Source organism: Oncorhynchus nerka, linkage group LG13, assembly GCF_034236695.1.
Source record: "Oncorhynchus nerka isolate Pitt River linkage group LG13, Oner_Uvic_2.0, whole genome shotgun sequence".
Classification (NCBI taxonomy): Eukaryota; Metazoa; Chordata; class Actinopteri; order Salmoniformes; family Salmonidae; genus Oncorhynchus; species Oncorhynchus nerka.
Window position 1 is genome coordinate 50,954,426 of NC_088408.1, and position 22,030 is coordinate 50,976,455.

At 41.6% G+C, this 22,030-nt stretch overlaps 1 protein-coding gene and 1 long non-coding RNA gene across 4 annotated transcripts; one reads left to right on the forward strand and one right to left on the reverse strand.

The window, feature by feature from the left end:
* Positions 1–657: 657 nt before the first annotated feature.
* On the reverse strand, positions 658–22,030 carry LOC115140630 (transport and Golgi organization protein 1 homolog). Of its 3 annotated transcripts, none has more exons than XM_065026467.1 (26): positions 21,404–22,030; positions 20,382–20,515; positions 18,716–18,802; positions 16,494–18,582; positions 15,911–16,213; positions 15,687–15,820; positions 13,695–13,820; positions 13,552–13,573; positions 13,339–13,427; positions 13,156–13,233; positions 12,916–13,026; positions 12,383–12,454; positions 12,162–12,266; positions 11,928–12,044; positions 11,665–11,746; positions 9,776–9,828; positions 9,578–9,668; positions 9,362–9,500; positions 8,976–9,168; positions 8,722–8,789; positions 7,211–7,299; positions 3,504–3,563; positions 3,358–3,404; positions 3,111–3,167; positions 1,861–2,218; positions 658–1,717 (listed from the first exon to the last, which is right to left on the reverse strand). In XM_065026467.1, exons 1-26 carry the CDS (start codon positions 21,522–21,524, stop codon positions 1,437–1,439), a joined length of 5,106 nt encoding a protein of 1,701 aa, XP_064882539.1. In that variant the 5' UTR covers positions 21,525–22,030; the 3' UTR covers positions 658–1,436. The 3 variants fall into 3 exon arrangements, with proteins under 3 accessions (XP_064882539.1, XP_064882538.1, XP_064882540.1); XM_065026466.1 differs by having other exon boundaries at positions 11,922–12,044; positions 21,404–22,029; XM_065026468.1 differs by lacking the exon at positions 3,111–3,167 and having other exon boundaries at positions 11,922–12,044; positions 21,404–22,029.
* On the forward strand, positions 9,914–12,319 carry LOC135574709 (uncharacterized). The gene is made up of 2 exons (XR_010465585.1): positions 9,914–10,184; positions 12,183–12,319. It is a non-coding gene; the product is annotated as an uncharacterized LOC135574709 (long non-coding RNA).

Consider the following 22,030-nt stretch of genomic DNA (forward strand, 5'->3'; position numbering starts at 1 on the left):
TTAAATCAGGAATAAACAGATGGGTATTTACTGTAGCAGTTATTGTTAGCATATACAAAGACAGGAAATTCAAGTGTTGGGTGTCGACAGAAAATCCACTTAGTCATCATGATTAACCTTCAGTAACTCCATTTATGGAGTCACATACTGTAGAAATGTACAATGTCAATACAAACCTGGAAGGTGATTGACAAACCCTGTTCATTCTACCTGCACTGTTTCTGTAGACTAGAGCAGGGTTTCGCAAACTCGGTCGTGATTCAAATAATCAAAAGTTTGAGGAGTTGATTAATAGAATCAACTGTGTAGTGCTAGGGCAAAAGGACCGAGTTTGGGAAACCCTGGACTATAGAATAAGACTCAAACCCTTGTATGCCCTTACTTTTCCCTGTGTCATTCACTCAGAACCACTTTCAGTGTACAGTATGGTGACAGGCAGAGCAGAGCCCAGCTACACAATCATTTGACAGCCTCGATAACAGTGTACATCATAACATTCCAGATATGCCAATAATCAGTCAAGTGTTTTGGTAGCAGTAAATAGTCAGTGGGTACAAAGAAAAGTTCTGGGACCTACAGAGAGTAAAACATTTCTAACCAAAGCATGCAATGATATACATTTAATGCAAATAGTCTTTAGTCACGTGCAAAAAAAAATTGGGTTATTTTCTTTTTATTGAAAAATAGAAAAATGTGATGCATTCCTGATGTAACATAACAAAAAGAAACACACGTGAAACAAATGTAATATGACAGGTGTTTAGTTAGTGGGTGATTACTGGCCTTTCACATGTAATACAGCTACCCATACAAAACAAAATGCACTGTCAGACATTTCCTTTCAAACTAAAATGGATCGCAAAAGTTGTCATATGCGTCATATGAACAATAGAAAACTGCAGTACCTTTTACCAGTTTTATTAATAAAATATCATAAGAACAGTAAATTACATCTGACTTTTAACTTACACAACTTTCCCTTTCAGTTCATTCTGAAGAGAGTTTTGGGAAGAGCTCAGATAATATGGTACTTTCTGAAATGATTGATCAAAGCAACCCAAAAGCTTGGGGTCCATTTGTTTTTAATAATAATTTCCACAGGAAACCATGATAACATTGTGAAATGAATACAAAATCAACATAATAACCTTTTAAAAAGCTCAGTCACACAATAGAAATGTTATTGCACAATAGGACTTCTTGCAGAGTAACAAGCCTCAGTACTACTCCTCTTCAAGTCTATTACATTTCAGACACGAAACACAAGACATTGATTTTCTGATGCTTTAATAGGAACTAACTTTTTAGATACTTCTGTTGTTCGCAAGTATATCATATATTTATTTTCAGCTAATTAAAAAACAAAAAAGGAAAAAAATAAAGAGATGAATCGTGGTTGATTAAATGTAGCTGGGTCGTTAATGGTTGGTAGGTGTCTAAGGCTCTGCCATGGCAAAGCTGTCTGAGTCCTGGGGGGCAGCTGTTACCTGCTGGGACCTATAGTCTTGCCCCTGGCCCTGGGGGCCAGCGCCGGGCTGGGGGCCCACTGAAGAGTCTTGGCCATGTGGGACCTGTGGCTGCACAGGGAAGTCTCTGGGGCCGACATGAGGGTATGGGGCCACCCCAGGGGGCAGGATGGAGTGATCAAGTGGTCCATAGTGCACGTAGGTATGTGGGGGTCCCATGGGTCGGGCCATAGGAGGGCTGCCGGAAACACCTAGGTAGAAGGAAAAATTAACATACAAATGAAATATAACACTGTAGTACCAACATAACAATAGTATTTCAGTTGTGGTTAGCGATGCGAATAACAAAGACTCAACTTGAGATAAAAGCTGGGGGCCAGAATTCACCACCTACCGAATGGGGGAGGCACCGGTTCATAGTGAGAAGGTGGAGGAAGGTACCGGTTGTGTGGGGAAGGGGGACTGTAAGCACCAGGAGTTGGAGGCCGATGTCCGGGTGGTATCATGGGACCAGGCGGGTGTCCGTTAGGCGGTGGGGGTCCAGGAGGCATCATGCCTGAGTGTCCGTTGTCTGGTCGGTACACGGGAGGCATGAAGGGTGGGGGAGGAGGGATGTGGTGGGGTCTGGGAATGGGACGGTAGCAGAGTCCGGAGGGATGGCTGATGACTGGTCTGAGGGGGCCGGGGCTTGAGTCGGGGGGGGACCTGATGGGAGAGACCAGCAGGGAGCCAGGACCCTGAGGTCGAGTGTTCTGGAGGAACAACAACAAAAAATATTAAAACAAAGAATAGCAATAGGTCCATTGTGCTTGTAGCCCTGCTGCTGGCACTAACAATGAGAGCCCCTTTCATCTGATTCAAACAGTTTCGTTAGGTTAGAACAAAACAAACAATTATGCACTGGTGAGAAAGACAACAATATCCCACAATAATAAGTCAAGTTACACAGTCCCACAAGAATCACATAACCAAGTCCTACACACCGATTCAGAATCAGGACCGTTTCCACAAAGCATTAACCTCAAAACACACACAGCTTTAAATGATAACACATTTGAGATATCCATCATGTAGTTGTGCTGAAGTTATGGCTTTGTAGAACAGTGTCACCAATTCATTCAGTGGGGGTCAGAGGGAGGGTGTGTGTTGTAATATAGGGAAAAAATAAAAAAGGAGCTTACAGACGGGCCACGGGGAGCGGCAAAGGTCTTCAGACTTCATTGGGACTAGGGCGGCAAAAGGCAAGCAGTTTTGCAATTGTTGCCGTTCGTGGTACTCACTCCAGTGAGCTGCGGCGTTGGCTCTACGCTCAAGGCTTCAAAATATGCATGGTTGACCAATGAGCAGAGTCCATCTCGCCAACCAACCAATGTTTTAAATCACAACCGTCGAGCTGACAACAACCGAGACTGCTGGCATCAACACACAGTAGGCAGAAATATTCAGTTTACCGCAGCCAGTCTGTAAGCTCCTTAAAACAAGCAACCACGCATGTCAGAATCCAGCCAGCAATGTTAAGTCTGACAACCCTGTGAAGCCACTACCCAGCTGACTGCCACTTCAGCCACTGATCCACGGCTGGGGTAAGCATGCTCACACACACATCCACATCCCTGCCACTGTTGCCTCCAACATAATACTCACTGCCTCTGGGTTCTCTGTGGAGGCCTGGGCCTCAGCCTGTGACTCTAGTGGAGCGGTCTGTTTAGTGCAAACACACCCACATGATGGAGGAACAGGGGGGAGAGATGCACATAAGACCGTAAGGACTCACGGTGTTTCGTTTAAACTTTCCTTCTCTAGTTCCATGTCACTTTTTCCCTCCTGACATTGTTACGTAATAAGGAAGTAAATAACCTGTGGACATTTTTAGTCAATTTGAGACACTTACCGAGCTGCCCAGATCGCTTGGTGAGGATGTACGTGGGGCCATGGTGTCTGTGGAGGAGGGCAGGATGATTAGAGGAGATTTAGGATAAGGGCTCGATTAGGGATAATACCACATCAACCCTCATTGACAAAAAATACAATCCCTACCAGGTCTAGAAGCCACTGGGTGTTTGTGGTCAGGAGGGTAACGGCCGCGAGGTCGTGGTCCTGTTGGACAATAAATACACGGTGATACATCAACGTAAAACACTGCAATATTCTCAAATCTTCGAGAATGCTAACCTTGGCTCTCCTGGTTGTCATTAGGCACCTGACTCAAGACCACGTTACTGGTTCATGCTACCATCTATTTATAGCAAAGTCTGGTCTATTTGCAGTCAGACGAAAATGTTTGGTCATGTCATGGTAGGATATTATTCTTCCAGAACTAGAAGTACCAGTACCAGAATATTTGAGATTCTTCAAAGAAGCCACCCTTTGCCTTGATGACAGCTTTGCACACGTTTGGCATTCTCTCAACCAGCTTCATGAGGTAGTCACCTGGACTGCATTTCAATTAACAGGTGTGCCTTGTTAAAAGTTCATGTGGAATTTCTTTCCTTCTTAATGCATTTGAGCCAATCAGTTGTGTTGTGACAAGGTAGGGGTGTTATAAAGATGGTACTTTACCAAATAGGGCTAAGTCCATATTATGGCAAGAACAGCTCAAATAAGCAAAAAGAAACAGTCCATTACTTTAAGACATGAAGATCAGTCAATCTGGAAAATGTCAAGAACTTTTAAAGTTTCTTTAAGTGCAGTCGCAAAAACCATCAAGCTCTATGATGAAACTGGCTCTCATGAGAAACGCCACAGGAAAGACCAAGAGTTACCTCTGCTGCAGAGGATAAGTTCATTAGAGTTACCAGCCCAAATAAATGCTTCAGAGTTCAAGTAACAGACACATCTCAACATCAACTGTTCAGAGGAGACCACGTGAAGCAGGCCTTCATGGTCGAATTGCTGCAAAGAAACCACTAATAAAGGACACCAATAAGAAGAGACTTGCTTGGGCTAATAAACAAGAGCAATGGAGATGACTGACAGAAATCTTTCCTTTGGTCTGAAGAGTACAAATGTGAGAGTTTTTGGTTCCAACCTTCGTGTCTTTGTGAGACGCAGAGTAGGTGAACGGATGATCTCCATATGTGTGGTTCCCACTGTGGAGCATGGAGGTGGTGTGGTGTGATGGTGCTTTGCTGGTGACACTGTCTGTGATTTATTTAGAATTCAAGGGACACTTAACCAGCATGGCTACCACAGCAGTGATACGGCATCCCATCTAGTTTGCGCTTAGTGGGACTATCATTTGTTTTTCAACAGGACAATGACCCAACACACATCCAGGCTGTGTAAGGGCTATTTGACCAAGGAGAGTGATGGAGTGCTGCATCAGATGGCCTGGCCTCCACAATCACCCGACCTCAACCCAATTGAGATGGTTTGGGATGAGTTTGACCCCAGAGTGTAGGAAAAGCAGCCAACAAGAGACTGTTGGAAAAGCATTTCAGGTGAAGTTGGTTGAGAGAATGCCAAGAGTGTGCAAAGCTGTCATCAAGTCAAAGGGAGGCTACTTCAAAAATCTCAAATATATTTTGATTTGTTCAACACTTTTGGTTATTACATGATTCAATGTGTTGTTTCATAGTTTTGATGTCTTCACTATGATTCTACAATGTATAAAATAGTAAAAATAAAAACCCTAGAATGAGTAGGTGTCCAAAGTTCTGACTGGTACTGTGTGTATGTGTATATACAGTTTGGTTGGAGTCATTAAAACTCATTTTTCAACCACTCCACAAATTTCTTGTTTACAAACTATAGTTTTGGCAAGTCGGTTAGGATTAAGTTAATCTCTAGGAGACAGAACGCGTCTCCTTCCTGAGCAGTATAACGGCTGCGTGGTTCGAGTACAGGCTCAAAATGGCCAGAAACAAAGACTTTTCTTCTGAAAGGCCAGCATCCCGGAGTCGCCTCTTCATTGTTGACGTTGAGACTGGTGTTTTGCGGGTACTATTTAATGAAGTTGCCAGTTCCTCAACGTGTGAGGCGTCTGTTTCTCAAACTAGACACTAATGTACTTGTTCTCTCAAACTAGACACTAATGTACTTGTTCTCTTGCTCAGTTGTGAACCGGGGCCTCCCACTCCTTTCTATTCTGGTTAGAGCCAGTTTGCGCTGTTCTGTGAAGGGAGTAGTACACTGCGTTGTGCGAGATATTCAGTGTCTTGACAATTTCTCACAAGGAATTAGCCTTCATTTCTCAGAACAAGAATAGACTGGCGAGATTCAGAAGAAAGTGCTTAGTTTCTGGCCATTTTGAGCCTGTAATCGAACCCACAAATGCTGATGCTCCAGATACTCAACTAGTCTAAAAGGAGGCCAATTTTATTGCTTCCTTAATCAGAACAACAGTTTTCAGCTGTGCTAACATACTTGCAAAGGGGTTTTCTAAAGATCAATTAGCCTTTTAAAATTATACACTTGGATTAGCTAACACAACGTGCCATTGGAACACAGGAGTGATGGTTGCTGATAATGGACCTCTGTACGCCTATGTAGATATTCCATAAAAAATATAAAAAAAACTTTCCAGCTACAATAGTCATTTACAACATTAATGTATACACTGTATTTCTGGTCAATTTTATGTTATTTTAAATGGACAAAAATAAATGCTTTTCTTTAAAAAACAAGGACATTTCTAAGTGACCCCAAACTTTTGAACGGGAGTGTATATTTTAAATATAAAAATGTATGGAATGCAGTAATCCCACAAGAGAAAGCAAAGGCTGAAGCTTTTGTAACCTAACGAGTTGCCACACACAACAGCTGAACACAACAAAAACACCATCATAATACTGAAAGAGCAAGAGGCATGCAAGAGCGGTTATTCCAAATTGTGAAAGCAAACAGGGGCATAGGAGCATTCTGGATCGTCTGGACACGCAAACACAGGTGAGAAAGATGGCAGTAGAGGGAGAAAAGATGGCAGTGAAAGAGACAGGAAAGAATGTCTTCGAAAATCAGAGAGGACGTAATCAGAAGACAAATATTAGGAAGAGGAAAAGGTCAGAGGTGGGTACCAGCAAGGAGCAGGATGGGAGCAGTAGGAAGAAAAATAAGTGAATTATTGAAACACCACAGCGGAGGTAAAGACAGGGAAAAGGAAAGGTGAAAAAGAAAGCGGGGAGTCAGGGCATACAAGGGTGAACAAGGGGGGTTTGATTGGCTGAGGGATGGTACTGCTCGGCCAATCAGCAGGGCCAAGGCTGTCCGGGGCGGAGGTTCAGGAGACTCCCGATAGGGCTCGTTCCTTCACCGCACAGGGGGGGGGGGCACCCGTGAACTTCTATCATGAGAGGAGGGGGAAGGGGCACCTCCACACACAGGTGAGGGCCCGTACTAATCACCTGTTTAGCAAAACCATTTAACAACAAAACACAGTCTCTCCACATTGTCAGTCTCTCCACATTGGACCAGCTACAAGGAATACAAATCAAAACCTCAGGAAAACATGCATTTCAGAGGGTGGAAGTCAAACAGCAGATGGGGTATCAGACAGTCAAAAAGTCCAAGATCTAATTTGAAACGCAGTCACAGCTGATATCCAACCGACAAGACATTAGAAATGTCCAGGAACGTTACAGAACGTTCAGATAGAAATATGATTCTCTGTCCTCAAGAATAGTGTCATATCAGCCCTATTCATTTAATTTCTATCTGCAAGATATGTTCTGACAATTTTGCCTTACTGAATGCAGACGTGCCAGTCGCCCAGCACTAAATAACGTGAACTGAGGATTGGTTCTTACCTCGTCGGAGAGGCATGGGAGCCATCCCAGGGGTGGGCTTGAACAGAGGCCTACGGAGCTCATTCAGCTTGCTGGACATGTCAGTCAGTCTAGGGTGAAAATGAGACCAGGCATTTAGATTCTCAATACTGTACCTCCAAATCTAGACTAATACAGCTTGCAAAACTGTGACCAAAACACTTGCATTTGTGGCCCTTCGACTAGGCAGTGCAACCCTTGGTTCACAATGCTTCTCTTTTTACTTTACTATTATGACTCATTCAAAAAGTAAATGTGATATTGACCAAAAATAAACCAAATGAAAGGATCTGCCTGTCTCCATTTTGAGTGAGCAATAGGTGAGGTGCGCATTCTAATTAGCACAACCATATGACCGCTGCTTAAAATGCAATTCGGAAAAAGGCAGTTTGCAAAGCAGCTACTGTTGTTCTAGTTACAGAGAGGAGAGTCACAGCTTTCTGTGAGTATACAATTACATTTCTCAGCTCTCAATATGGAGCTCATGGCACCACTTAACAACCGGAGTAGGCTATGTAGTACATGGTTTTGATGCGCCCGTGGAGTGCACCACTTGCAGTGAATAGGGCTACATCCAGTAGCCTGGACGGGCCTAGTGCTGGAAATCTTTTGTAAGACATTACATTTGCTAATAAATTAGCTATCTAGTTACATATTTAGAGTTAGCAATCTAGATAAGTGTTTTGAGTTTCCACTTCCTCAGGTGGTGAATAATATAGCCTAGGTCAAGGTGTGTAGGCAGACATATCGGATCATTTTGGATCCTAATTGGACAGGTTTCACATCAAAATACCAATCATGCAGTCCCTGGATGTGTTAGAAGAAATATCTTACTTTTTGAATCCTAGAATACCATCTCAGTTCGCTTGTCACTGAAGAAAAAAAATATTCTACTGGCTACTGTTGATAGTGTACAAAAAAGAAAGCTACAAAGACAACTAGCACTAGTCTTAGCTAGCCTACTGTAGACATATTGAACTCTCCTTCAAAAAGCAGTCTGTCTTAATTAAGGGACCACATACTATTTTTAAATGTAAAATAATCTTTTACAGGCTTACTTTAGAAAATACATTTCCGCAATTCTAACAAACAGAGCAATGTCTTACATTGCAAAATTATATCATACAACTTTTTAACATATCATTAATTAATAACCAAATGTAGCCTATTACTAGCTGAATAGAGAGAGAAAGCATGCATCTCAAAGGATTTATAAACATCCACTGACAAAAAAGTCACATTGCACCCTGAGTAAATCTATCCAAATCAATGTTAGAACTCAAGGGCATGCTAATGTAAAGATGGCTAGTCATTATTAGCCTGGTTCTGTATGGAATGCAGGTACATTATGGGACACAGGTCAGGTCATTATATCCGTGCAGTGGCGAAAAATGTATGCAACCAAATCATGTGCTGGTGCCATCAACTAAATAAGCCTTGAGCCCTGCATTGGTATAGCCCAATTGAGTCTGTTGTATAAGTGTTGCACTCACAAGTTACAAAGGTTAGTGTTTTCCTTCTTCTCGTCGAACAGAGCTCGCTCTGCGGCGCGTGCAATCACCTAGAGAGAAGGAATAGACATTTAAAATCTCCTGTTTTGGACTAAATTCACCTTACAAATGACTGGCCAAACAGAAGACTTAAAAAAAAAATCCTGATCCCTAATGTATGTGCCATCGATGGGGGTTGAGAAATGAGACATGTTGTTTCTTTAACAAATGGACTAAAAAAGTTGTATTGTACAAACCCAGTTCTTGTGAGATTTCTGCTCCTGCTCAATGATCTGGGCTTTGTAGGACTTCTCGGTCCGTTTCAGCTCATCCTGGATCTCTTTAACGCGCTGCTTACACACCTTGACCTCCTCCTCTAGGGCCTTGCTGTCCACCTTCGTCAGCCGGTCTTCCTTGTTGGGGCGCTCAAACTCCTCCTTGGTCAGCTTCCTGTAAGGCGACACACAAATTAAATCAAACTCTACTTAAAGTCCATTTGAAAACCTCACAGTAAAAGAATACAGTAAAAGAATACAGTAAAAGACAATGATTTTTATTTTATTTTTACATGCTGTGGAACCATGGAGAACAAACCCTACTATAGTATTAACGCATGAACTGCACCGCTTCTGATTCTACTTACTGCTGCAAAGCGTTCTCCTTCTGCTGGTACATCTCGGTCATGATGTCATTCTTCTGCTGCAGGGTCTTGTACTGGTTCTCCAGGTGGTTCTTGTCACTTTTCACCAACAAGATGTCATGCTCCAGCTTCTGAAATTGCTCTGTGGCAAAAACAAGTTGATAGTGTTGAGAGAGAAAAGGTAGTGATGCATATCAAATTCTAGTTGCTGGGACATACCTTCCAGCTCTTTCCTGGACTTCTCTTCGTTCAGCAGCTTGGTCATGAAGCGATCGCGCTCTTCCTCCACAACAGACAGAGTGGTCTGGACCTGTGGAAAGTGCAAGAGCTGACACACTTCTTGGTTCTGAGCACGAGTTTTACCTGCCTTCAGGTACACAGAAATCTGGGTCTGTTCAAGAAAGAACGCAGTCTTACCCGAGAGACGACCATCATTTGCTTAATGCGGTTTTGGATGATGGTCTGCTTGTCTGAAACAAATAATTGTAAACACAGTGACACATTTCAGGAAAGTAGGCGTATGTACCGCGTCAATAATTCACAGGAACATTTGAATGTATAACTATCAAAATGTGTTTTTGTTTTGCAAAATGCCTTCTGGTATGTGACCTTCCATGTGCCTTAATAACAAACTTGTATACCATCCGTAAATACGAGTAAAAATTGTAAACTACGAGCCGAGTTAGTTTAGCCACGGAAAAAGGAAGGAAACTTCCCTTGTCTTGATTGGCTGAGATAATGGATGAGCTGGACGCGCCATTAAACGAGTTCGGATTGGTCTGCCATGTAGCACGCTTTGGTCTATAACATGAGCTTCTCAGTATGTGTAAGTAATCCTTTCTAACGCAGCTTTTTTGAAAAGATGCTCTCCACTTTTAGGAGGACCAAGTTTTGAAATCAGTGGACTGTCCGGTGGAAGCAGAGTATGATAGCTAAGTAGATGGAGAAAATTCAGTGGTTTGATTGCAAATATGCAGAGTTTCTAATTTTGTCAGAAAGTCGTTTTCTCATTGCAAAATAAAGCATATTGTTAGCTAGCTAACGTTAGCTGGCTGGATCGCCAGCTAATGTTAAGTGTATGATCTGTGTAATAATATTATTCATATCGCAGACGCATTTGCATTTCTAGTTATAGCCTAATGTTAGCTAGCTAGGTTAACATCGAACAAGTTGGTTAGTTTTAGCTACCAGGGGATTCATGCAAGGTAGTAACGTTATGAGTTGGGATTATGGTTAATTGTTTAGCTAGCTAGTCTAAACAAAAGACTCCACTATGCAAGTAACCAGATTTTATTTGATATGTGTGTGATCACCAGAGACAGTAATATGTGAAGAACATGACCTGCATAAAAGTCCAAATTAGGATATAACGTTAGGCCAACGAGACACTATCCAAGTACTAACATTCTCCAGTAGAATACCCTGCTTTTACTTCGTCACACTAATATCCGTAAGCGATTTTCTTAATTTGTATATAATGATTTTGTTGTGAGTTTATTTTCCTGTAATAATGAATACTAGTTAGCTAAAGTTAAGACTTTGTCAGGTATATGATATGGTCATTATTTGAACTGGCTAGCCAACTAATAAGCTAGAAACAAACAAAACCATTGTTTAGAAATTCTTGGTTTGCTAGATTGACATATACAAAATTCCATTTTTAAATGGTTGGGTTTATTGGTGTTAAAATATACCAATTATGCTATTTTGGACCACCAGGCTGCTGATGTCATGCGGCCTGTCGTTTTTGTGATTCGATTTTTTCTTCATAATAGAATCTTCATGTCACTGCGACAACTGTCTACAGACATGTCGATAGACGTAGTGTAAACCAGCCTTTAGTCTTGAAATCTTTGGTTGTTTAGTACACGACCTCACATGTGAATCTTTAAAGAGATGGGTGGGGCTAAGGTTAAAGAGGGTGTGAACAATGCTGAATGGGTATAGACAAAGAAGAGCTCTCCAGTATGAGTTACAAGCTATTAACTTTCAAAGCAGAATTACTTTCCCATTGTTCCTCAACTGTAATGTATGATATACCATTTTGTTGCTCCAAGTCTCTACCTTAATCCAATGTAAAAAACAATTAAAAATTTTGCTACATAAGACCAAATCACATAACAGTATCCTAATCAGAGAAGGCTGGTGGGAGGAGCTATAAGAGGACTGTCTCACTATAATGGCGTAAACGGAAAGCACACTCTTTCCATGTTTTTCATTCCATTCCAGCCATTACACGGAGCCCGTCCTCCTATAGCTCCTCCCACCAGCCTCCTCTGATTAGGACGCAGTGTCAGGTGACTTACCGTTAAAGGCTTCCCCGTTAGCCACAACTCCACCTTTCAGGTCATCGCAGGCCTCCAGGTCTCCTAGCAGGTCAGATAGAACCTGCCAGAGAGGTTGAGAAGCACCAATTGAGACACTTTTCCCCTAGAATCAGTCAAGAAGTATTTTTTTGGAACATAATAAAGGTGACATGTTTCTTTGTCATCAAGGTGCATTTGAGAAGGTGTGAACAGGAATTGATGTGTGTAACAATATCGTAACGTGTAAAAAAAAAAAACTCAACGTTGTGGTCCTTTTGAACGAGGGAATCCTCCAGGTCTTTCTGAGACTTGTGGTAGACTTTGATCTGCTCTCTTGTCTCCCTGTGCTTCTCCTCCCACAACTTGGCAGCATGGTGCAGCTGTAACAAGGAAATGAGGTCATAAGGACGGTGCTATGCAGGCCCTGCATGGCCAATGAGTCCTACACAATGTCTTGAGGCTTAAATTGTGAATCGTTGTTCCATATTGGTACTCACCGAGAGGTTCTCTTCCTTCAGGGTGGCAATATCCTTCTCCAGAACCTGGTGCTGGACATTCCGGGCATCTTCACGGAGCTTGACTTCATCCATCAGAATGGTAGACTACAGATTCAATGATAAGGATCATTAAAAGGAAATAAACACTTTACATTTGATTGTTGCAATGTTAATATATTTGACATATTTTCATTGGGCATGTTCACGTATATGACATATACCTTTGAGAGTGCGTCCTGGGTCTTCTTCTTGCTGCGCTTCAACTTCTCAATGGTTTTGTCCATTTCGGACATCTATGGGCAAAGATAATGATAAGCATAATGACAACCATCTTTCTCTGTGCTCATCAACGAGCCATCCTATTTAGGATAGTAGCTGGCTAATAGTAGCTGCCTATGCTGTCTACATCACGAAAGCAACTGCTCTCTAGGGTGTCTCTTTCGTTTGCAGGCTGTCACTTTCTCTCTGTGACTGCCCGCACAAGTCCAGGTAGCTGTAGGTGTAGGTGTAATGGATTGTGGTCATTTTAGTCAATTACCACATTTTCTGCACTAAACTATGTTGAATATTTATTTACCTGTTGAAAACTACAACGTCCCAAAGTTTGTGCTTGATTTGATTTCTCTCTAGAGAAACGGCACATTGAGCTCACATAATAAACTAACTTAATGGGATTCAAATAATTGAACCGACGTCAGAGAATTGGTTGTTCTGAAACATTTTAATTACAGCCAAATCGCTCAATACTACTCACCATATCTTCATGTTTCGCAGTATTGGCCCGCTCTTTGTCAAAGGATATGGCGAGTAAGTGATTTTCCGCATCCAGGCGCTCATTTTGTCTCTCAATCTCTTGCACAATATTCTATTGGATAGAAAAAGAAAATGCATAGTTAATTTAAACACTATGGAGAAGAAAACAATTATAATAAAAAATAAAATAATTGTCAGCATGACAATGACATGTGATCAAGATAATATTTCTCAGAGACACCTCCAAATCCTGGATCTTCTCCAGAGATAAAGTGGCAGATTTTTCAGACAGCTTTTGATTTTCTTTAAGTTCTTCACCCTAAGGGGAACCCAGTAGAAATATACTGTCAAAACATTATGTCCCTTAATTCAAATTGAACTCAAAATTCTGGATCTTAGTCAGTGAAAAGTCTCTGCAACTTACCCGTTGCTGCAGTTCAGCAACCTTTTGGAGTATCTCCTTCTTCTCTTGTTCAAGCATTTTCATCCTGTCCACCAGCTCTTTTTCAGTAGCTAATAAAATACATGACAAGAATATGAAATCAGACATGGTTTACACGTGACAAGGACACCAGCCTGTAAGCAATATGAATGAGGATTCACTATGCACCCTAAATAGCCAGAGAGAAGAACTTACTTAGATATGACTTGCTTTTGACCTGTGAGGAGGAAAAGAAAAGTGGCAGCAAACAGCCTCCTCAATGGTAGCATACAATACATCATAGAATAACATAAAGCAATCAGAAATTATGAAACAGTAACTGTGCAACAACGACTTACAGATAGAATGCTCCTCCAGAAGAGGAAGCCGATGACCCCAGGACCTGCAGTGACCAGCACGGGTTCACAGAACACGCTGTAGAAGTCTGGACCTGGCTTCCAGTGCTCTGGCAGGCTGGTGACCATCTGGGGAGAGACAGGTCCAATCGGTATTACGACAGCACATGTCAGGCATAGCAAATAAGTTGGGTAATAGTTGGCCTGAGATGACAGAAGAAAATAAGTGATGTTAAAAACATTGAACTAAACCATCAGGCATTCCAGTGTTCTGTTTACAAGCATGGCTAATGGATATCCCACTGAGCACCTTCTAGGTCAATGCAAAGAGGCATATCTTCAGATCAAATCAAGGTGGGTTTAGAAATAGACATCGCCTATAACCTAGTTGTTGATCAAAATCAATAGAGAGAAGATTTGCCTTGACCTTATGTAATCAATTGGGATTGGATTGGCCTGGGGTCCTAACACTGCCCATCCATGGTGACCTTTGCACAATACAGAACTTCCATCGCAGTCTCTCAGTGAAATTCAGGGAAAGGCTAAATGAATCACCACAGAGTGGATCTAACTAACAAGCCTTAGGCCTATGTGGATTTAGAGTGCAAAAGATTGCATCATGTAGCCTTTCACCCTGTAAAATGGCCAATAAACAAAACAGATGATTACATAACATATCACTAGACATGAGCCATGTGTAGATTTTAATGGCATGTAACCTCAGGTGATAGTTATGTAAGGGGAAGCTGTCAAAGCAAAATTCAACAACTTGAAGGCACCTCTCGATCTGAGACCCAGATACAGGAAGAACAGATACTGCTAGTCTGGAAAGTGAGCCATTTTTTTAATGAGGAAGAGGACAGGCAAAAAAAAATTTGAAACTAAGAGTGACCCATTCTAGGCTGCAACTATTTGGGAAATGCATTAGGTATTGTTGGAAAAAATCATTCCCCAAGACAATGAAGTTGCCAACAAGATTCAGTTTCAATGTAGCTAGCCAGCCAGCCATATGGCAGCCTAAGACTTGACTTGCCAGCTAGCTACATTGTAGCCAACTACTTACATATTGAAGTACAAGACAGTACAAGACAGACAGTTGATCAGATTCTGTCATCAGCAAAGTGGGTAATGGGGTTGTTTCTTCCGAATCCATCGCTACTGTACGTTACTTTGACAGTTGAGCTGGCTATCAAGTTAGTTTGGCTTGTGACTTGCAATGCAACTCGTTTGCGTAAACCCGAAAATCCTAATTTCACCAACTGATCAACGTTGTCGACTACTGGAGAGGATCCTTCAATCGTGGTTCTATTTACCCAGGAGAGGACAATATGTACCTATCTTTCTAGCTACTATAACCTATGCTTGAAGGTTAGCTTGCCTATGCTGGCTCTGCTTCGCCAACAACATGTCTACTAGCCTCCTTTTAGAGTTCTGAACGCGATTACGCTCTACGCAAAGCCTGGGAAAACGAGCGGCGGGGTCATTTATATCCCACTCAATAAGCAAAACACTGGCTGTGGACACTTAACTTCAGCCTACACTTCACTAGAACACGTCTAGTGCTTCTACACCTGCATTGCTTGCTGTTTGGGGATTTAGGCTGGGTTTCTGTACAGCACTTTGAGATATCAGCTGATGTACGAAGGGCTATATAAATAAATACATTTGATTTGATTTTGATTTGTCTACAAAAAAATGGGAAAGGATCACTGAACCGGGGCTGCATTCAGTACGTTTTTACGTTCTGGAACGTTTAATTTAACGGAAACGGTGCTGTACTCAACTACCAGTTGAAAAAAGGGGAAGGGTTGGGTAACGCTGTCAGCATGGCAAATGCCGCCCCCCCCCCCCCAAATAAAAAGAATACATGCATTGTCCCAGCAATAATAAAATAAGTATGAATACTTGAGTCCTAAGCACTACATGCAGGCAATTAGTCAATTACAATGGAAAGGAAAGCCCATTCACAAGAGAGAAATACATGATGTAACTTACCATAACACCATATATTCCAAGATACTCATAAAACAGGGTGATGAGACGACCAGATAAAATTAGCACTGATACGAATGATGAACCACTCTGCTCATCTTCATGGAAATCAGTGACAGGAGGTGACTCCAGAGATCCTGGAAATACAGCACAAGCAAATTAGGTTAATGCATACAGTTTACATCTCACCACAATTTCAAAAGTAGGGAAATATAATGAACACCTACCTGAGGGAGGGTGATCCATGTCTACGCTAAGTCCCATGTCCAAGGTATTTTCCAAAATAGTTTGAGGGCCCCTCTGGATTTCTTCTGGAGTTTTAGAGCTTGCCTGATTGTCTTTGTTTCTGTTCAAGTACCCACTATCCTCCTCAATGCCCATATCTGGTATCTTGTGACCATCATGGGCAGGCTCCTCAGGTGCCTTAGTCTCTTCACCCGTCTCTGTCACAGTGAGGTTGTCCTTGTCTGTGTCCTCCACAGACTGCGGGAATGTCTTCTCTTCCTCCGCATCATCAGACATATTCCCATCTTTTGAAACATTCAGAGAGGTGCAAACAGTGAGTAAATGTTCATGCATTACAATCTAACTGGCATTGTCAGGAAGTGTATTTGTTCTGTCAACAGATTACGATTTACTTTGTTGTACTTCTTGGGCATTTCTTAAATACAGATTATTCTGCAAACCAAACCTCCAGGCATTATGATCATGTCATTAGCAATGTAATGAGACTTTCCAAATATTTATTTAACAAAAGGTTTTAATCCTCCTAAACTCTGACATGAACATAAACTGAAAAAAAAATATTACCTGTGTCAGGGTGTAGTTGACTGCCCACTGCCATGGGAGCACTGTTTCTGGCCGTTGAGTACTTCTGACTCAGGGTGAACACCAATTCCTGGAAGTCGTCCAAGATGGAAGCTTCCTCAACAAACTCACCAGCCTCCTGCTGCAGGTCAGCGTTCTCCTGGGCATCCAGCATCCTCTCAATCTCATCCAGGACCAGCACCTTTTCAATGTCCTCACTGGTGTTTGTCTGGGACAGCCGGGCAGCCTTCAGCTCCAGGTCAGAAAACAGGAACTCCACCCTATCCTCCTCCTTGAAGTGGTCTCGCAATAGTGTCAGCCTCAACACATTGTCACTGTATTCCGTCTCCTTGTTTGGAAGGGGATCCAGAACTTTATCTTTAAGTGAGGGTGTGTGGCTTTCAGCATCATTTTCAGTCTCATGCACCTCAGGTTCTATGTCAATAGCCTCGTCATGTTGTACCACATCCAACACATCACTGGATACAACATCGGTTTGTGTATAATTATTGAGTTGCTCTGACCAAAATTCAGATAGACTTTCTGTGTCATTTTCATCCGTGTGCTCAGTTTTGGATGAAGACAATACTGCATTTTCATCCTCTAGCAACTGTTCCTCAATCTCTTCCCACTCTAGGTGTATTGAATCATCCTCCTCTATGGGGAGTTCAAGATGGCTCTCTTTCACCATTGTGTTTTTACTTGGATCTGGGATCTTCTGGTATGGTTCTCGCAATAGTCTGAAAAGCTCTGTACCACCCTGTTTAAATGTATTCTCTACTTGTGAGAAATCTATTGACTCCTCTTTTTGTATGGAGAGTTCTTCAACAGCTTGTTTCTGCTCTAATTCATTAATTTGACTATCAAAGTCTGAGAGCATGTCTGTCTGTGAGAGCTGTTTAAGGACTGGGCTGTCATCTACTGTAAGATTCTCTGCTAAAGCCTCAGTGTGTTCAAAGGGACTCCCCTCATCAGCAGGAGGTGTTGAAGGTTCAATGTCAGCTTCTTCAGATTCATCCTCAAACTGCAACATCTGAGAATCCTCATCAGTTACTTTGACAGCATCCTCACTGAAATTAGAGTCTGCAGGTTGCTCAAAGATTAGCTCAGAGGAAGTAGAACAGCCAAATGACTCCTTGGGTTCTTCAATTTTGGGAGGCTGCTCTGGTGTAATCTCACCTTCGTCATCCTCCTCATCTTCCTCTGAACCGGCAACATGAGCTATTCTTTCCCCACCACTGACAATGTTAAAAACTGTATCACCAAATGCAGACCACAGGTTATTGTCCTTGGAGTCCTGTTTCAGTGTATGAGGTACCTCTGATAGACTGTCTTCCTCATCTGTATGATCAGATTCCAGAATGTTCTCGTGTTCCAAATTAGAACTTTCTTCAGAAAAATCCAGCAATGGAGTTTCCCTGAGATGATAATCACTTTCATCATCCTGCTGATATTCAGTCTTGTCACTTTCCTCGTCATATGGAGTCACCTTCCAAGTGTCCTCATCATTGGAAGTGACAGCATCAAAAGCTATTCCAAGTGTTGTTTTTAACTCCGGAATAGGTCTGCCTTCTGAAAAACCATCAGGTGCATTTTCTAACTCAGGATCATCTTTGGATAGAGGTTCTGAGGGGGTTTCTTTGATCTCACCTTCCTCTGGTTCAACAATACTGTACGGCACAGAGTCCTCTGTCCTCTGCTGATCTTTCTGAAGGTAATCTTTGATCCTCTCAGCTGTGGTCTCAAATACAGTGTTATATTCCACTCCTTTTGTGTCAAGAGTTTCAGGCTGAGAGGACTCTAAAGCCTCAAAATGTCTCAGATCATCATTATCTAGAACCTCTACAACCTTATCAATGTCCTCAGGAACATCCCTATCAATCTCATAATTTTCTAACAATGTCACTTCAGGTGGAGGCTCATCTACTTCCACCGTGGTGCTCTCAGCACTTTTGTTTAGGTAAAAAGTCTCTGTGGTTACCTGCACAGATTCCTCCTTGTCTGTTAACAATAAAGAGGAACCTAACAGTGAATCAATGTCATAACTGTCAAACTTATCATGTCCAGTGTCAAAGCAAACAAAGTCGGTTTCCTGAAAAGAAAAAGAAAACATTGTTTGAGTCATACTACCTATTTCAGAAAGAAGTTCAGTCATTCCAGATAATGTTTTAAGCAATGATGCATTGGCAGTAGTGAACTAGGCCTACATCTATTTATTGACTTACCTCAGCAGGAATCTCCAATTCTTTTTCAGTGTATATGTGATTGATTACGAGTTGGTCCTTATTGAAGTAACCAAAGCGGTTACCAACCTATTGTAGAAATGGAAACAAAACAGAAAAAGCTTCAACATTCCTTCTAGACTGCAATGTTATCACATAAAGTACCAGTAAAAAAGTTTGGACCCACCTACTCATTCAAGAGTTTTTCTTTATTTTCTACATTGTAGAATAATAGTGAAGACATCAAAACTATGAAATAACACATATGGAATCATGTAGTAACCCCCAAAAAGTGTACTAAAAAATATCTAAATATATTTGATATTCTTCAAAGTAGCCCAAATCAAATCAAATTTTATTGGTCACATACACTTGTTTAGCAGATGTTATTGCAGGTGTCCCAAAATGCTTGTTGTGTTGTTGAACCAGGAATGCTTTTCCAACAGTCTTGAAGGATTTCCCACATATGTTGAGCTCTTGTTGGCTGCTTTTCCTTCACTCTGCGGTCCAATTCATCCCAAACCATCTCAAATTGGGTTGAGGTCGGGAGATTGTGGAGGCCAGGTCATCTGATGCAGCACTCCGTCACTCTCTTTCTTGGTCAAAAAGGCCAAAACAGCCTGGAGGTGTGTTGGGTCATTGCCCTGCTGAGAAACAAATAATAGTCCCACTAAGCACAAACCACATGGGATGGCGTATCACTGCAGAATGCTGTGGTAGCCATGCCAGTTAAGTGAGCCTTGAATTCTAAATAAATCACAGACAGTGTCACCAGCATAGCACCCCCACACCTCTTCCATGCTTCACGGTGGGAACCACACAAGTGGAGATAATTTGTTCACCTACTCTGCATCTCACAAAGACACGGCAGTTGGAACCAAAACTCTCAAATTTGTACTCATCAGACCAAAGGACAGATTTCCACCAGTCTAATGTCCATTGCTCATGTGTCTAGGTCCAAGCAAGTCTCTTATTATTATTAGGGTCCTTCAGTAGTGGTTTCTTTGCAGCAATTCAACAATGAAGGCCTGATTCACACAGTCTCCTCTGATCAGTTGATGTTGGGCTATGTCTGTTACTTGAACTCTGTGAAGCATTTACTTGGGCTTCAATATGAGGTGCAGTTAACTCTAATGAACTTATCCTCTGCAGCAGATGTAGCGCTGGGTCTTCCTTTCTTGTGGCAGTCCTCATAAGAGCCAGTTTCATCATAGGACTTGATGGTTTTTGCGACTGCACTGTTCTTGCCATAATATGGACTTGGTATTTTACCAAATCTTCTGTATACCACCTCAACCTTGTCACAACACAACTGGCTCAAACGCATTAAGAAGGAAATAAATTCCACAAATAAAATTTTAATAAGGCACACCTGTTAATTGAAATGCATTCCAGCTGACTACCTCATGAAGCTGGTTGACAGAATGCCAAGTGTGTGCAAAGCAGTCATCAAGACAATGGGTGGCTACTTTGAAGAATCTAAAATATATTTTGATTTGTTTAACACTTTTTTGGTTGCTACATGATTCCATGTGTTTTCCAAAGTGTTGATGTCTTCACTTATTATGCTACAATGTAGAAAATAGTACAAATAAAGTAAAACCATTGAATGAGTAGATGTGCCCAAATGTTTGACAGGTACTGTAATTAAATATTAACTCATACTTACACTCCCTGCCCATATATTTGTCCTTTGGCCTGAGAGTTTATAGTAGACATATATAGTCTCTCCTTTTTTAAATGGCAGAAACCGACAGTCTGGTCCGGTGAAATCGCTAAAAGCTTTCCCCTGGCACAAGAGCACTGTGGAGAGGAATGATTCAAAGATCAGTTGTTTCACCCCTACCAAAGATTTCAGCCCATTACCTCAGCGTCCACCCTTTGTGCCCCATGCACAATCAGGGCGTGAATAGAATACAAAATCACTAAAGTAAGCCGTGTTTTACCTGCTTCTCTTTTTACAGAGCCATAGTATCCAAAAGGAAAGCCAAGCATTAAGGGTAAATATAATATTGTTTTTGTCTTGATAAGGTAGATGTAAAAAGAGAAGAACTTGCAAGCAGAGGGGTTAATGACATGCCAGTATTTTATGTAAACAATAGCTAGCTTTATAGCTAACCAGGCCTATACACCATCTTGCAATTTGCTTCCTAAGCCAACAGAAGTTTGATATATTTATGGTCCATTTAGTAAGTAACTATAGAGGTTGATTACAATCAAGCTAACATATCTTATTATGTGTAGCTAGCTAGTTAGTTAAGAAGACTGCCAGATCAACTGGCAAGTTGTCATGTAGCTAGTTAGTCAATGTTCACAAGTTTGGAGTAGCTATGGGCCCTTGTGTGGCTTTGCCTTTGGTTTCAATATATATAGGCCGAAAGCTTGTTTACATTGTGCAAGCTACTAACGTAGTTACTACAGAAACAGTTGTTGTAGTTCCAGAATTTGGCAACTAGACAGGCAGTAGCCAACACAGGCTAAGACTTCGCTTCGGCTACAATTAAGCAAGCTTAGGTTACAATTAAGCAAGCTTAGGTTATTATGTATTGGTATTTACAACTACCGTTAACGACAGTTGCGCTAGATTAGCCGAGTTCTTCCCTTTGAAATGACAACACCGGTCAAGCTAGCTAGCTATGGAAAGATGGAAGCATCCTGAAAGTTCGCTTGAGTTCAGCGCCAAGTACTTACTACTGCATTCCTCGTCTGCACAGCTTTTGAAGTCGGAGAATCTGCTTTCGACTGCGGCTTTGGATATGAAATGATGAATACATAAAATAAAAATGTATACGTAAGAAACATTTACAGCCATGTTGGTAATTGGGCTGGCTGGTTCTGCTAGAGCATGAGCAGATGAAGCCTACACGTCGGCAAATCCAAGGCTGGAACAATTCGTAGGATGTTGATCGTAGAGGCAAATATCAAAATCTGGGCAGATAATGTCAAAAATAAGAGCAAGAACATGAAACCAGAACGCATAATAAAAGCGTCTTATTGCGTCACGATATAAGTTCTGATTCGGGTTTATCACGTCTTTGTTGGATAGAACTAAACGGTCCCCAAGTTTACTGACAAGTGAACGCAATATCCCATTCGATTTGACGATCTGACTACCGCAGATTTATTATGATACATCAAAAGCACATGTTGTTTTGGTACCCAGTGCCTGAAAAACAGAGGATATGTCTCACATTTTCAGGGTAGTCTATAAACTACATTTATATTAACCTGTAAAAGTCAGAATTGATCAAATAAATGTTAATACAAATGCCTAGTTGCTGGACGAAGCTACGGGTTGGCGATCCAGTTGTTTTTGTT